This window comes from Heterodontus francisci, chromosome 26, assembly GCF_036365525.1.
Source record: "Heterodontus francisci isolate sHetFra1 chromosome 26, sHetFra1.hap1, whole genome shotgun sequence".
Classification (NCBI taxonomy): domain Eukaryota; kingdom Metazoa; phylum Chordata; class Chondrichthyes; order Heterodontiformes; family Heterodontidae; genus Heterodontus; species Heterodontus francisci.
The window spans coordinates 38,797,061-38,810,591 of NC_090396.1; the positions used below are offsets into that span (position 1 = coordinate 38,797,061).

Below are 13,531 nucleotides of genomic sequence, written 5' to 3' on the forward strand. Positions count from 1 at the left end.
AAAATTCATAGAATTTGAAGGGACTGACCATATGATTAAAATTAACAAAGAAATCACACTTCCTAGAGTAAACAACTTAGTTTCGGTGAACAGAAAGTGCCAGAAACAATGTGGGAAGTTTCAACATAACCTCATTAGAACAAACCTTTCGGCTCCATTGTTAAAGTGCTGCTTAGTGCCTTCAATGGGATCGAATGGCAACATATAAGAGATTGATTGGGACAAATGCCTGGTTTTCCGATTATCCTATTGATTATAATTGTCGATCCCGATGATGTCTACATTTTGCTTCTTTTGCCACCATTTACAGCCTACGAAACAAAAGGGATACATTTTTATAGCGCAGAGTGTATTTAATTTGTGTTCGTAAAGAAACTCCAGCTGTTAACCCCACATGTTTAGGTTCAGCAGTCAATACCATTTTTTATATGAATGGTTTCTTGCAAAAGTGGATTTTTTTTTTCTTTAAAACACCTACATGCAAAAACATAACAAGCGTATAACCACATTGTGGCTAAAATTGACACATTTTTAAAATGAAATATCTTAGGATACAATCTACTGTATGTGCACTGTATGTCTTCAACATATTGCACAGGAAGCTGGAGGTGGGGAAGTGGAAACGACAGGTACCACATGTATTTGTACAGAGGTGTATGAAGAAATAAGTTCATTGTACAATGGCAATACTAACTGCCTCTTTGGAGAAACGTTAGATATTGTAAAGAAGTTGTACTGGATGGGCAGCAGGTTCAACAGAAACTCTTGTCCCTCAGGTCCAACTAATTTTGTTTGTTTTCACTTCAACCGCTGAGAAATTGAAATAAACATGAATTTTACAGTAATTAAACAACTGTGACATCAGGAATAACCATTTTCTGCTTAATCTTAAGTTACTAAATTAAACATCTAATATACAATTTTAAATATACCCAAATATTTTACCTGCGCTTTGCATTTTTCCTCTATGAATCTCAACATTTATTTTAGTTTTACTGCTTTCTGCCTATTTTAGCTCTTTTATACTTATACTCACTTTTCTCTTCCTACCTTTTTCCTTCAAGATAATGGCTGGATTCTCCTCTGCGACTCCAGCCAAAATTAGAAAAGGTAACAGTGGACAATGATGGAAAATTCAGGTAGTGAACCTATAGTTAAGTCATTATCCAGCCTGTATTTCCCTCCCCCATCTCTGCTAGTACGCCTGCTGGACAGCAACTTTTAAATAGTGGTGGGGCTTTGGTTTCTGCTGAATTATCCATACTATCTGCCAATGTTACCAGAACTTCCCAGGGCTGACATGTGGAAAATGGTAGCAATGGCTCTTACGGCCAAGAGACTCCACCCATTGAGGGACATAGTCTTGGAGGGGCCTCCATTCTGACCCATATTTAGATCCTTGAAACAGCAACCTCATCACATTAGAAATTCAATTTTGGAAGTACAGTTCTGAAACTGCCATAATAAAGGGAAACCCACACTATAGATAATGAAAATTGACACATAATTGAGAGTTCTCAATGTAGTATAATGTACATAATCTGTTGTTGGGTACATTATACATTATGTACATTATTCTACACTCATCATTTGTTTTTACGCCAATATACAGCAACACTGAGTCACGGGAATGAAGGCAAATACAGTAAGCAAAACAACTGGTGCAAAGAGGCAAATGAACTGTTTGCCCAATGAAAATTGGAGTGTGGATAACAGAGATTCCATTGTTCTTCCAAAATGATTTAACAAGAAACCACATCCTCATACCACTCCACTCCAGGTAATAATTAAACTGTGGTTTATTTACAGAAAATTTCACTATGCCTAGCCTGATTGCAAGGTAAAAGTAAAGTGTAACATTTTGGATCAGTGAACTAAGTAAGGAGAAGAACTCTGTTCACTACAGATATGTGAATGGAGTTTGAACTGTTATTCAAATAAGCTTCAAAAATTGTACTTAAGTTTTGTTAGTCTAAATACATGAAAAGTAACGTTTAGAGCTTTGGAAACAAATATCAAAGATAAAATTAGATAAATCGGTAAATATTGCTAATTTACACCACATTAACATTCATAACAATGCTAAACACATTCAAAAAATAAAGAACAAGAAATGACCATTTGAACCAATTCCTCTAATCTCCAATCTATACACAGCGAGTCAGAAAAGGGGAAAGAGAAAAAAATAAACCAACAACACCACTGCTTCAGCTTATAGGTCCACTGGCATTCTTGGCAACCTTTGCTGCCTGTCGACCTCCTCCACAAACTCCCTGTTTATCCCTTTTTCTCAGTTACCTGGACTCCCCTTCTGCTCCCCTGTATTCAACGTCTCCCCCTACTGTTAGTTACTCAACAGAATTCAGCTCCTTTTCTGGTCTCAGCTGTACCCTACTCTTCCCCTACTCCCAGGTTGGAATTGCAGCTGGTTTTCATAGACCGTGATTCATTCTATCACTGCATTCCAGAATCGTTCCTAAACATGTTCATTCACTCTCATTCTTGCACCCCATAGAAACCAACAAAATTCTGACAGGACTGGACAGACTAGATGGCGGGGGAGTCCAGGACGAGGGGTCACAAGCTAAGGATAAGGGGTAAGCCATGAGGCTGAGATGAGGAGGGATTTCTTCACCCAGGTGAGTGGTGAACCTGTGGAATTCTCTACCACAGAAAGCAGTTGAGGCCAAATCATTAAACATATTTAAGAAAGAGTTAGATATAGTTCTTAGGGCTAAAGGAATCATAGGATACGGGGAGAAAGAGGGAACAGGGTACTGAGTTTGGATGATCAGCCATGGTCGTATTGAATGGCGGTGCAGGCTCGAAGGGCCGAATGGCCTACTCCTGCTCCTATTTTCTATGTTTCTATTCTGAACACATGAAGTCTCCCATGTAATGTAGCTGCCTACAGTATGCACTTGTCATCATAGCCACTAAGAGCTACAAGCTGGCAGTAATGCATTAATGCATGTTATGGCAACATTAGCTCTGTCTTACTTTTCATAATGATTTTGAAAGAGAAGACAGTGTGTACCATTGGAGAGAGAAGAGTAGCAGGTAACAACAATGACAATTTGCATTTATATTGTAGAGCATTTAACAAAGTAGAGCATGTTGGGCGGCACAGTGGCGCAGTGGTTAGCAGCCTCACAGCTCCAGTGACCCGGGTTCAATTCTGGGTACTGCCTGTGTGGAGTTTGCAAGTTCTCCCTGTGTCTGCGTGGGTTTCCTCCAGGTGCTCTGGTTTCCTCCCACAGCCAAAAGACTTGCAGGTTGATAGGTAAATTGGCCATTATAAATTGCCCCTAGTATAGGTAGGTGGTAGGGGAATATAGGGACAGGTGAGGATGTAGTAGGAATATGGGATTAGTGTAGGATTAGTATAAATGGGTGGTTAATGGTCGGCACAGACTCGGTGGGCCGAAGGGCCTGTTTCAGTGCTGTATCTCTAAATCTAAAATCTAAAAAATCATCCCAAGATGCTTCACACAAATAATTATTGATCACACTTTGATAGGCCTGTATACTTGCAATTGCTTAGCCCGTATGTGAAGAGTTTCTGGAAATTGTGGGGAGCGGTTTCATTGAGGATCATAGAAACTTTCAGCACAGAAGGAAGCCATTTGGCCCGTCCTGCCAGTGAATGAGCAATCATGCTTAGATCTACATTCCCACATTTTTCCTGTAACCCTCTAAGTTTCTCATCCTCAAGTGCCTGTCCAAACCCTTTTTAAAATTACTTATGGAATCAGCTTCTATCACCTTTACAAGTAGGCTGTTCTAGATCCTGGCAACTCTCTTGAGTGAAAAAAAATTCACCTCATTTCCCTCTAGATCTTTTACCAATGATTTTAAATCTATGACCTCTGGTTATTTTCCCACTTCCCAAAGAGAACAGTTTTCCTCTATCTACTCTATTAAAACCTCACATCATCTTGAACATCTCTATCAGGCCCCCTCTTACCCTTTTCTGTTCCAAGGACAACAATCCCAACTTTTCCAACCACTCCTCATAAGTGAGGTCTTTCAGCTTTGGCAACATCCTGGTAAACCTCCTTTGTAACCTTTTTAAGGCCTTTACATCTTTCCTGAAGTGTGGTGCCTAGAATTGTCCACACACTTCAGCTGAGACCTAACCAGTGATTTATAAAGTTCAAGCATGATCCCTTTGCTTTTATATTCTATGCCTCTATTTTTAAACCCAAGTAAGCCAGATGCTTTTTTAACCACCTTATCACCTTGCAGAGTCTCATCGACAGGTTTGCGGCTGCCTGCAATGAATTTGGCCTAACCATCAGCCTCAAGAAAATGAACATCATGGGACAGGACGTCAGAAATGCTCCATCCATCAATATCGGCGACCACGCTCTGGAAGTGGTTCAAGAGTTCACCTACCTAGGCTCAACTATCACCAGTAACCTGTCTCTCGATACAGAAATCAACAAGCGCATGGGAAAGGCTTCCACTGCTATGTCCAGACTGGCCAAGAGTGTGTGGGAAAATGGTGCACTGACACGGAACACAAAAGTCCGAGTGTATCACGCCTGTGTCCTCAGTACCTTGCTCTACGGCAGCGAGGCCTGGACAACGTATGTCAGCCAAAAGCGACATCTCAATTCATTCCATCTTCGCTGCCTCCGGAGAATCCTTGGCATCAGGTGGCAGGACCATATCTCCAACACAGAAGTCCTCGAGGCAGCCAACATCCCTAGCTTATACCCACTACTGAGTCAGCGGCGCTTGAGATGGCTTGGCCATGTGAGCCGCATGGAAGATGGCAGGATCCCCAAAGACACATTGTACAGTGAACTCGCCACTGGTATCAGACCTACCGGCCGTCCATGTCTCCGCTTTAAAGACGTCTGCAAACCCGACATGAAATCCCGTGACATTGATCACAAGTCGTGGGAGTCAGTTGCCAGCGATCGCCAGAGCTGGCGGGCAGCCATAAAGGCGGGGCTAAAGTGTGGCGAGTCGAAGAGACTTAGCAGTTGGCAGGAAAAAGACAGAAGCGCAAGGGGAGAGCCAACTGTGTAACAGCCCCGACAACCAATTTTATCTGCAGTGCCTGTGGAAGAGCCAGTCACTCTAGTATTGGCCTTTATAGCCACTCCAGGCGATGCTCCACAAACCACTGACCACCTCCAGGCGCTTACCCATTGTCTCCCGAGACAAGGAGGCCAAAGAAGAAGAAGAAGAAGAAGAAGAAAAAGATCACCTTGCCCTGCCACCTTCAAGGATTTGTGTATCTGGACACCAAGGTCTCTCTGCTCATCTACACTTTTCAAAACTGTGCTTTTTTATAGTATACTGTCTTTCCAAAGTGCATCACTTCATACTTCTCTGCATAGAACTCCATTCGCCATGCTTCTGCCCATGTCATCCTGAAGTCTACAATTATCCTCAGCACTATCTCCCACAATGTCAAGTGCTGTAGCATCAAAGGTGTCAGAGATGGGGATGTAGGAGGGTGGATGCTAACTCAGTGTTTGTGTGGAACCTCTCTTGCCTTCCTTTTTATTCTACTGTACCCTTCTTTAAGTGTCAGCAAAATGTATCATGAAGCACTGCAATCCTACTGTAAGTTAGATGCAAAGCCTGCTTAACACAAGACTACGGTAATCTTTTCCCCTTATTTCTTTCTCTAGATTTGCCTCAGGGAGAAGAGCGAAGTCCCAGCATATCTGCTCCTGCCAATACTTCATGCTACAGTGTCACTCACAGTTGCCTTCTCAATCACCACTGAGATACATCCAGCAAGAGGAATTAAATAGTGAGCTATAGGGGAGGTCACTAGATTAGATATACAGCACGAGTGAGCATGGAGTTCTAATGGCAGAAGAAGAGAAAAACTGGCTGTCCAGCAGACCTGCTTGCATCATGCCTTAGTTTAAGTGCCTGGGAATGTGGATCTCATGGATTTTGCTTTCAAAAGGATACTTTCTAAGAACAGAGGACACCACCCTGGCGACAATAAATTTTGGCTTTTCTCCTTCACATTTATTAAGATGTTCCTGGATACCCTTTGCTGTATCAAGTTCCGGACTGATTAAGGACTTATACTCGTTCATGAGTACATCCTTGGATCTTTGAGTGGCTTTCTTCTTAATAGTAGCGTAAGCTCTGAAACCAATTTTGGTCCATCAATGAGGGACCTCTGCCCTTAACTACAATTACAGGCAATTGTTTTATCTGATTTCCATATTTTGAACATTTATTTTCCTAAGGACTGGCAATGGGTTTCCAAATTAAGCTTTTCGGAAAATGTTGTTTTCTTGTTGGGCAATTTTCCTTTATACTTCTGATGATGTAATGGATTCTGCAGTGCCAGTATCCAATTCAAATTTACTTTCAATGCATTCTATTCAGGCAGGGATCTCAATTTCTTATTCCCCTTTCCTGTTATGGAATATGTAGGAAAGGGAGTCTCTTCTTCATCCGTCTTACCCTGTGATATGATTTCTTCCTCGGGTTCCTTGATGGAACTGATATAACAGACACTTCTTGTTGATTCTTCACAGCACTATATGACATGGGGCCTTCTCCCTACCTCCAATCTAGTAGCAACTAGTGGCTTCCAGCAACACTTGGCTAAATATCCAGAAGTCGTGCAGTTATGAAATTTAACCTTTGTACAAAAACATAGATCTGGATTATTATTTTTACCACAACTGCAACCTAGTTCAGCAACTCTGTTCACCTTAGAACTGTAGACTCAGTGACCGGTAACTCATGAGCATGCCGAGCAGCAGTCTCCATCCCAAATGCTATTTTGAGAGCTCTAGCAGATGTGAATCTATCTTCTACCAACAGTTTCCTCTGTATTGATGTTTCCTTCAAACTGCAGTCCAAGTGATCTCCGATTGCATCATTGAAAACCCGACTAGAGTCACATGTTTCAGTTTCCTCAGTTCTGCTACAAACTGAGAAACATTTTTATCATTCCTTTGCTTCCTCTGCTTAAACTTGAACTGTTTTGTGAGAATGAGTGGCTTCATGCCCAAATATTCTTTGACCACTTGAACTAATTCTTCATAAAATTTGTCCTTAGGCTGAGCAGGAACAATCTTATTCTTCGTCAATGCATATGTTGCAGATCCACAGACAGTCAACAAAACTGCATTGTTTTTGGCATCTATCGCAAGTTCACTTACCTTAAAGTAAAAGTTAAGTCTTTCTACTTATTCACTCCAGTCACTAATAGGTCACTCCAGCTCAACACCATTCGATACTCTCCAATTGTTCAAACTAATGCTGACATGATAAAAAAAAAGTTTTGGTGACAAAGTATTACCGAATAGACGTGGAATAACTAAGAAATTAGATAAGCAAACTTTCTCAGTAGCTCTATTATAGCAGGCAGAATCTGAGAATGCACAATTGCAGTGATGCTTTGCTCCAGAGTCAAATTGGTTTTCAATATCCTATTAATAATACATCAATTTAGCACTGGTACAAAGGCAAACATAGTTCACGTTTGCAATATAAATGCACCTTATAAAATCCTAGCGACACTGGTCTGTTTACTAAACTATTTGTTGTGTGGGAATTGGCCCTCCAGGACGAGGAAAGATGGCAATTCTTACCCCTCACTCATAGGCTACTTACACTAGTGGAGAAACTCATTTTAAGGATGGTAAACTCCAGCAGTTTGTTGAGTAACAATAGCTCCAGGAATATATTTAAACAGGTAAATGAATTAGAAAAAACTTTTCTAGTGAGCTTTATTGAGGGTGGGAGAAGTACTTTATATTGAAAATATTTCTTTGCAGAGTGAAAACTGAAAAATTACCATGACCACATGAAGGCCAGGATTTTATACTGGTGACAGTGGTCTTGATGTCTAGAAAGTGGAACGCCGAGAACTCCTCGTCGCCTTTTTTGTGGAAGGCACACTGACTCTAGTGCCAATTAGGCACTTAAATGGGCAGTGGTGGGCCTTTCACAGGATCAAGGACCCTGGTGATGTAAGCCCCGCCCTTGGAGAGTTGCTGGCCAATCAGAGGCTGGCAGCTGTTCCACTGAGCAGCGCCACTGCAGAGGTGGTGGCAGCTGCCGGTGGAGCACCTACCAGAGGCCCAGGAGCGTCACTGGATCCAGGCCACAGATAGATCAGAGCAGGAGGACTCTCATGGGGTGGGGGGGTTCACAGGGGAGGGGTGTGAAGGGGGGGTCATTAGCAAGGGCAGTGGGGTGCCTCTCAGCAGGACCCCCCCCTCCCCACCGATGCCGGGTACCTCATTCAGGCACCAAGTGCATTTTAACGAGGGCCCGCCACCTCCCCACCCCCTTCCCCAGAGCTGGGAATCAGCCCGCATGGTTTTTCACGATGTGCTTCGCGTGTGGCGACATGGCCGCCTGCCACTTGTCTAATTGCAGCGGCAGCGGGATGAGGCTTTTAATTGGGCATTAATTGACTAGGTAAGGGCCTCAATTGGCGGCAGGGTGGGGAGCCAATTCACAGGTTTTCCTGCACCGGACTTAATTTTGGCAGAGGAGGGAAGGTGGCAGGGTTCCCCTCTGCCACCATCCCACCCGAAATTATGTTCTCCCCACTATGGGTGAGAGCATAAAGATCCCCCCAAAGTGTCAGCTTTGCTCAGTTATAGGCAGTACTCTCACAAGTCAGAAGATCATGGATTCAATCACCACTTTGGACATAATCAGGGCTGATACTTTAGTGCAGTATGAGGGAATGCTGTATTGTCAGGAGCACAGTCTTTCAGAGGAGAGATTAGGCCAACACTCCATCTGCATGTTCAGGCGGGTGCCATGACTCCACTATTCAAATTAGTACAGGGGTGAGGGTGGTTTCCTGGTGTCATGGCCTATGTTTATTCCTCAACAACACCAAAAAACAGTCTGAGAGGTTTTAAATCATCTAGTGCAATTGGCAGCAGTGCTTGCCTCCTTAACAGTGATCACAGTACAGTTTTACTTCTTTGGTTGTGAAGAACTTTGCAATGTTCTTGAGGATGTGAAAGGCACTATATATTATTGATTTTATCATGTATTTCATACACTTCATACATCTTATTATCAAAGATCAAAATTGCTTGTGAATATGGGCCGTGAAATACTGGGAGTCCCAGAATGGAGCATAACTCCTAGACACCCTGGGAGATACATGCAGACCCTGTTTCCTCCAACAGCAATAACACTTCAAAAGTTCTTCATTGACTATAAAGTGCTTTTGGATGTCCTGAAGTCATGACCAATCAGAAAACTGCTCTCCTGAGAGTTCCCGCACTCTGCAACTATCAGATTCAGAGAGACAGACAGAAAGGGACAGAGAGAGAAGGAGGGAGGGAGTGGAGGTGGGGGGGAGGGAAGAGAGAGAGAGAGAGAGAGCGCGAGAGGGACAGAGAGAGAAAGAGACTGGGAGGGGGGCAGAGACAGTGACAGAGAGACAAAGGGACAGACAAAGAGAAAGAGAGAGACAGACAGACAGACAGAGAGGAGGGAGGGAGTGGAGGTGGGGGGGGAGGGAAGAGAGAGAGAGAGAGAGCGAGAGGGACAGAGAGAGAAAGAGACTGGGGGGGGCAGAGACAGTGACAGAGAGACAAAGGGACAGACAAAGAGAAAGAGAGAGACAGACAGACAGAGAGGAGGGAGAGCGAGCCATCAAGATCATTCCTGACAGTTGGACATCTGTTTGGAATTCTCCGCATCAGTAGAGCAGTTTTGTGATTGGTCAGTTTTGAAAAAAAAATCACAGCTGTCACTTTCACACTGACAAGTGTTTGAGCAGAAACAGCACTTCCAATTTAAACAAGTTCAGGCTTTTCGGCAGGCTTTTAAAATAATCGGAACCCACCATAAAAGCCCTAACTTGTCCGAATTGGAAGCGTTATTTCTGCTCAAGCACCTGTCAGTCAGCTGTGAAAGTGACAGCTGCGGGCAAAAATTGTCTACTTGTGCAAGCAAAAAAATGCCAGGTATCTCACGAAATTAGTGCCCAACATAGTGATAGAAAGTAAATCAATTAGTTAGTCTTTTCATTTAAAGTTTCTTGACAAAAATGCACATTGTTGTTGTTTTGATTAATAGTAAGATACATTTTTAATGCCTTTATCTTTCTGAAATTGTTTCACCAGCCCCTTATGCAAGACAAAAATTGTAATGGGACTCCCATGCGTAAAGATTGGACACTCCTGCTTCAAGACTTTAACCTTGTGTTTTAAAATAACCTAGCAGCTATGGAGCAGCTATCTAGCAGCTAAGCATGTCAAAGATCAGTAACTGCAATGTGCATCATTTACTATCCAGTTTGAGGGCAGATGAGTGGCCAATGTCATTTGAAAGTTGTATCATATATTTACATTACATGAAAAGTACACCTTTGCTAACAGTTAAGAGATTTGGCTTGGACATAAATTGGTTAGTCTGGAGTACCATCTTACAGATAGTGACAGAACATTTTGTAACTGAATAATACGTTCAGTAACAACCACTCAACTTTTTTTGAGAAGCTGTTGTTAATAATTATCTTGTCAGAGCTGAATTGGAATCGACAGTGACAGACTGAGAAATAGACATGTGAATTTATTGGAGGAATTGAAGGGCGCTCTTTATTTGTAATTGTGTTTATCTAATTTTGTCATTAGCTTTGGTGAGCAAATGACATTTTGTCCATGACAGATTCTGTTGTTCCTGTATTTTAGAATCCAGGACCTGGATTCACAGCCAGTCAAGATGAATAAACTAGTCTTGGCTCCCTAAAGTTAATCTCTCAGTCCATTCCTGTCCCACCCTGCTTTTCTGATGCATTATCTGCTTCATCCTATATAAAATTCTCCTGATTTAGAGATCACTGCCCTTTTGTTGGCTGCCCTGTCTTCATATACATATTACAAGCAGGTGGAGAAGGTACACAAACATTGACCATCACAGGTTAAAATGTCTTGTGACAACAGCAGTGTGAGAAATGGTCCATTTTCCTATTGCTGATTTTTCTACTGACTCACCTCAATGTCCACAATAACAATCCTCTCTTTGAATTTCATGGTTTATTGGATGACTTTGTACTCCTGACACAATGTGAATCCACAGAGGTCATCCAGTAAGGTCCATCTACCACATCGTGACATGCATAACTAGCTGTATTCTGGCAACGAAAGTAATTTGCATTGGCATTGCATACTATTTTGCTTGCTTGCTAGTCGTGCTGCTCTCCATTGATGTTTGTATGCTTAGCCACTTTATTTATAGGGAGAAATGTGTTTTAAATTGGACTGTGTTTTGATGGCATTAGATTGGCTATACACTCTTGTTACGACCAGGTAGGAGGGGTCTAGGGGTTCCTTCTCAGACTTTGCCTGGTTTAACCCATAACAGGGTTCAATTTTAAACACTGTGTTTTTAGCTCCCCCTCAGTGAATCCTTGTTCAATGCTTCAATTGTAAAGTAAAGAAATCAAACAGGTTTCCTTAGATTTAAACAAGAAAGGTAGAAGTTTATTAATCTTAAACTCTAATCTGCTTAATGACTACGAATATGTGACGCAATCACGTTAGCATGCATACAAGTTAAACACACATGCAGATAGAGACAGAAAAAGTAGAAGAAATAAAGGGGAACAGATTGAGGCAATATCTGGTAGCTACAGTCCTTTAAGTTCAACGTGGAGTTTTTGGTTGCCACTAAGTCTTGTAATTCGTTGGGGCCCAGTTCATGCTTCAATTTGTTCTGATGTAGGAGTCTTTTCTCTCTTGAGATTTACGTCTTTTCCGTGGGGCTGGTGGCTTTGGAGAAAGCGAGAGAGAGAGACACAGCCAGGCGAGAGACTTGCTTGTTTCAGCTTCAGTTGCACACTGCCATCTGAATTCAAACTGTCCTGTGGCTACTTCAAAAACCTAGACTAGCCAGTTAGTCATATGACCAGCTGGCTTAACCAGTCCTGGTTCTGTGGATTGAATCATCTCAGCAGGGCCTGGAATGCACTTCCTTACACATTCAATGTCTAGTGATCAAAATCCATTTGGATTAATTGGAGCAGGGAATAGCCCTTTGTCTCCACAAGCAGCATCTCTTAGTATGCAAATGTCCTTCCAGCCCAGTGTCTGATGATCTTCAAACAAGTCATTTCTTCACTCCAACAACAGTTTAAAATCAATGTTCACAAGACAAAATTAATATGCCTCATTCTTGGCAGGTGGGGGTCTGCATGACACTTTATATACAGCTTAATTGCCCCCATATCCATGACTCAGTCAATAATTTTGTCAAATGTCCAAAGTGCGACATGTTGGTGCCTATCCCGGAGTGTCTCCAGACTCAAATTCAGAATAATATGTGAAAAAGCACCACTTTATGAAGATGGCATGGAGATGAGCAATATCCAAACTCCTTGTTTAACAATGGCCACACCATCAAATCACTTATGAAAACAAAATGAGAGAGAAACCTTGGTTACTTGATGGAAACCAAGGGGGGAATTTTATGCTCTCCCCCGCGGTGGGTTTGGAGATGGAGAGAGCTTATAATCGGGTGGGATGATGGTGGGAGGTGGGGTAGGGGCCCGCCACTGCTGAAATTCAGTCCGGGGTGAGAAGGCCTGTGAATGGCCTTCCCGCCCCGCCGCCAATTGAGGCCTTTAAGTGAGCAATTAAAGCCCATTTAAGGACCTTATCCTGCCACCGCCGCAATTAGCCGAGCGGTGGGCAGGCTTGTTGCTGCACAGGAAGGACGGCAGGAAAAACCGTGAGAGTTTTGGGGGGTGGGGAGGGGGTGCCCTCGTTAAAAGGCACTTAGTGCCTGAACAAGCAACCTGACATCGGGAAAGGGGGGGGATGGCCCACTGAGAGCCACCCCCCTGCCCTTGCTGCCGACCCCCCTACTTCCCCATCCCCCCCCGACACTCCTCCTGCCCTGACCTACCTGTGGCATGGGTCCAGTGCCGCTCCTGGGCCTTGGGTAAGTGCCCCACTGGCAGCAGCAGCTGCCTCCGCAGTGGCGCTGCTCAGTTAAAAAGCTGCTGGCCTCTGATTGGCTGGCAGCTCTCAGAGGGTGGGACTTCTGTCACCGGGATCCTTGATCCCGTAGAAATCCCGCCGCTGTCCAGTTAAGTACCTAATGGCGCTTGATTCGGTAGGCCTCCCACAGAATAGGCGACGTGGGGTTCTCGGCGTCGCTTTTTCCAGACATCAAGACCTCCGTCACCTGAATAAAAGCCCAAGTCTCTGATAAGGAGGATTTAATAAGACATATTGTTGAGCCAGAAGGACAGAAAGCCAGAAGCCAGGAGGCTGAGAGTGATCTATTCCAACAAAGAAGCAAAGAAGACCCTGCCCAAATACCAACTTAAAACTACCTCGAGGCAGAGATGGAGGTGGCCTTGAAAACTCCCTAACTGAGAGATTGTAACAGGATTTTTTCACCATCGGACTGCGACTGAGATTTAACCAAAGATGTCTGCAGCAAAGCATTCATTCACCTGAAACTTTCCAAGTTTGACTTTAGTGAATGAGGAAAAGAAAAACCAGGACTGCACCATTTAAATTTTTCTCCCGAGAAAACAAACAAGGTT

At 43.2% G+C, this 13,531-nt stretch overlaps 1 protein-coding gene across 6 annotated transcripts in view; it reads right to left on the reverse strand.

Moving 5' to 3' along the window:
- Positions 1-13,531, reverse strand: part of LOC137384272 (phosphoinositide 3-kinase regulatory subunit 6-like) — a 126,330-nt gene that overhangs the window by 82,960 nt on the left and 29,839 nt on the right. For 3 of the 6 annotated variants that reach the window (XM_068058053.1, XM_068058057.1, XM_068058058.1), the window contains one exon: positions 146-311. In XM_068058053.1, the coding sequence (XP_067914154.1) occupies positions 146-158 (13 nt within the window). In that variant the 5' untranslated portion in view covers positions 159-311. Of the gene's footprint in view, positions 1-145; positions 312-6,450; positions 6,471-7,157; positions 7,258-13,531 lie in introns of those variants that run through there. The other 3 variants (XM_068058054.1, XM_068058055.1, XM_068058059.1) reach the window with 2 other exon arrangements.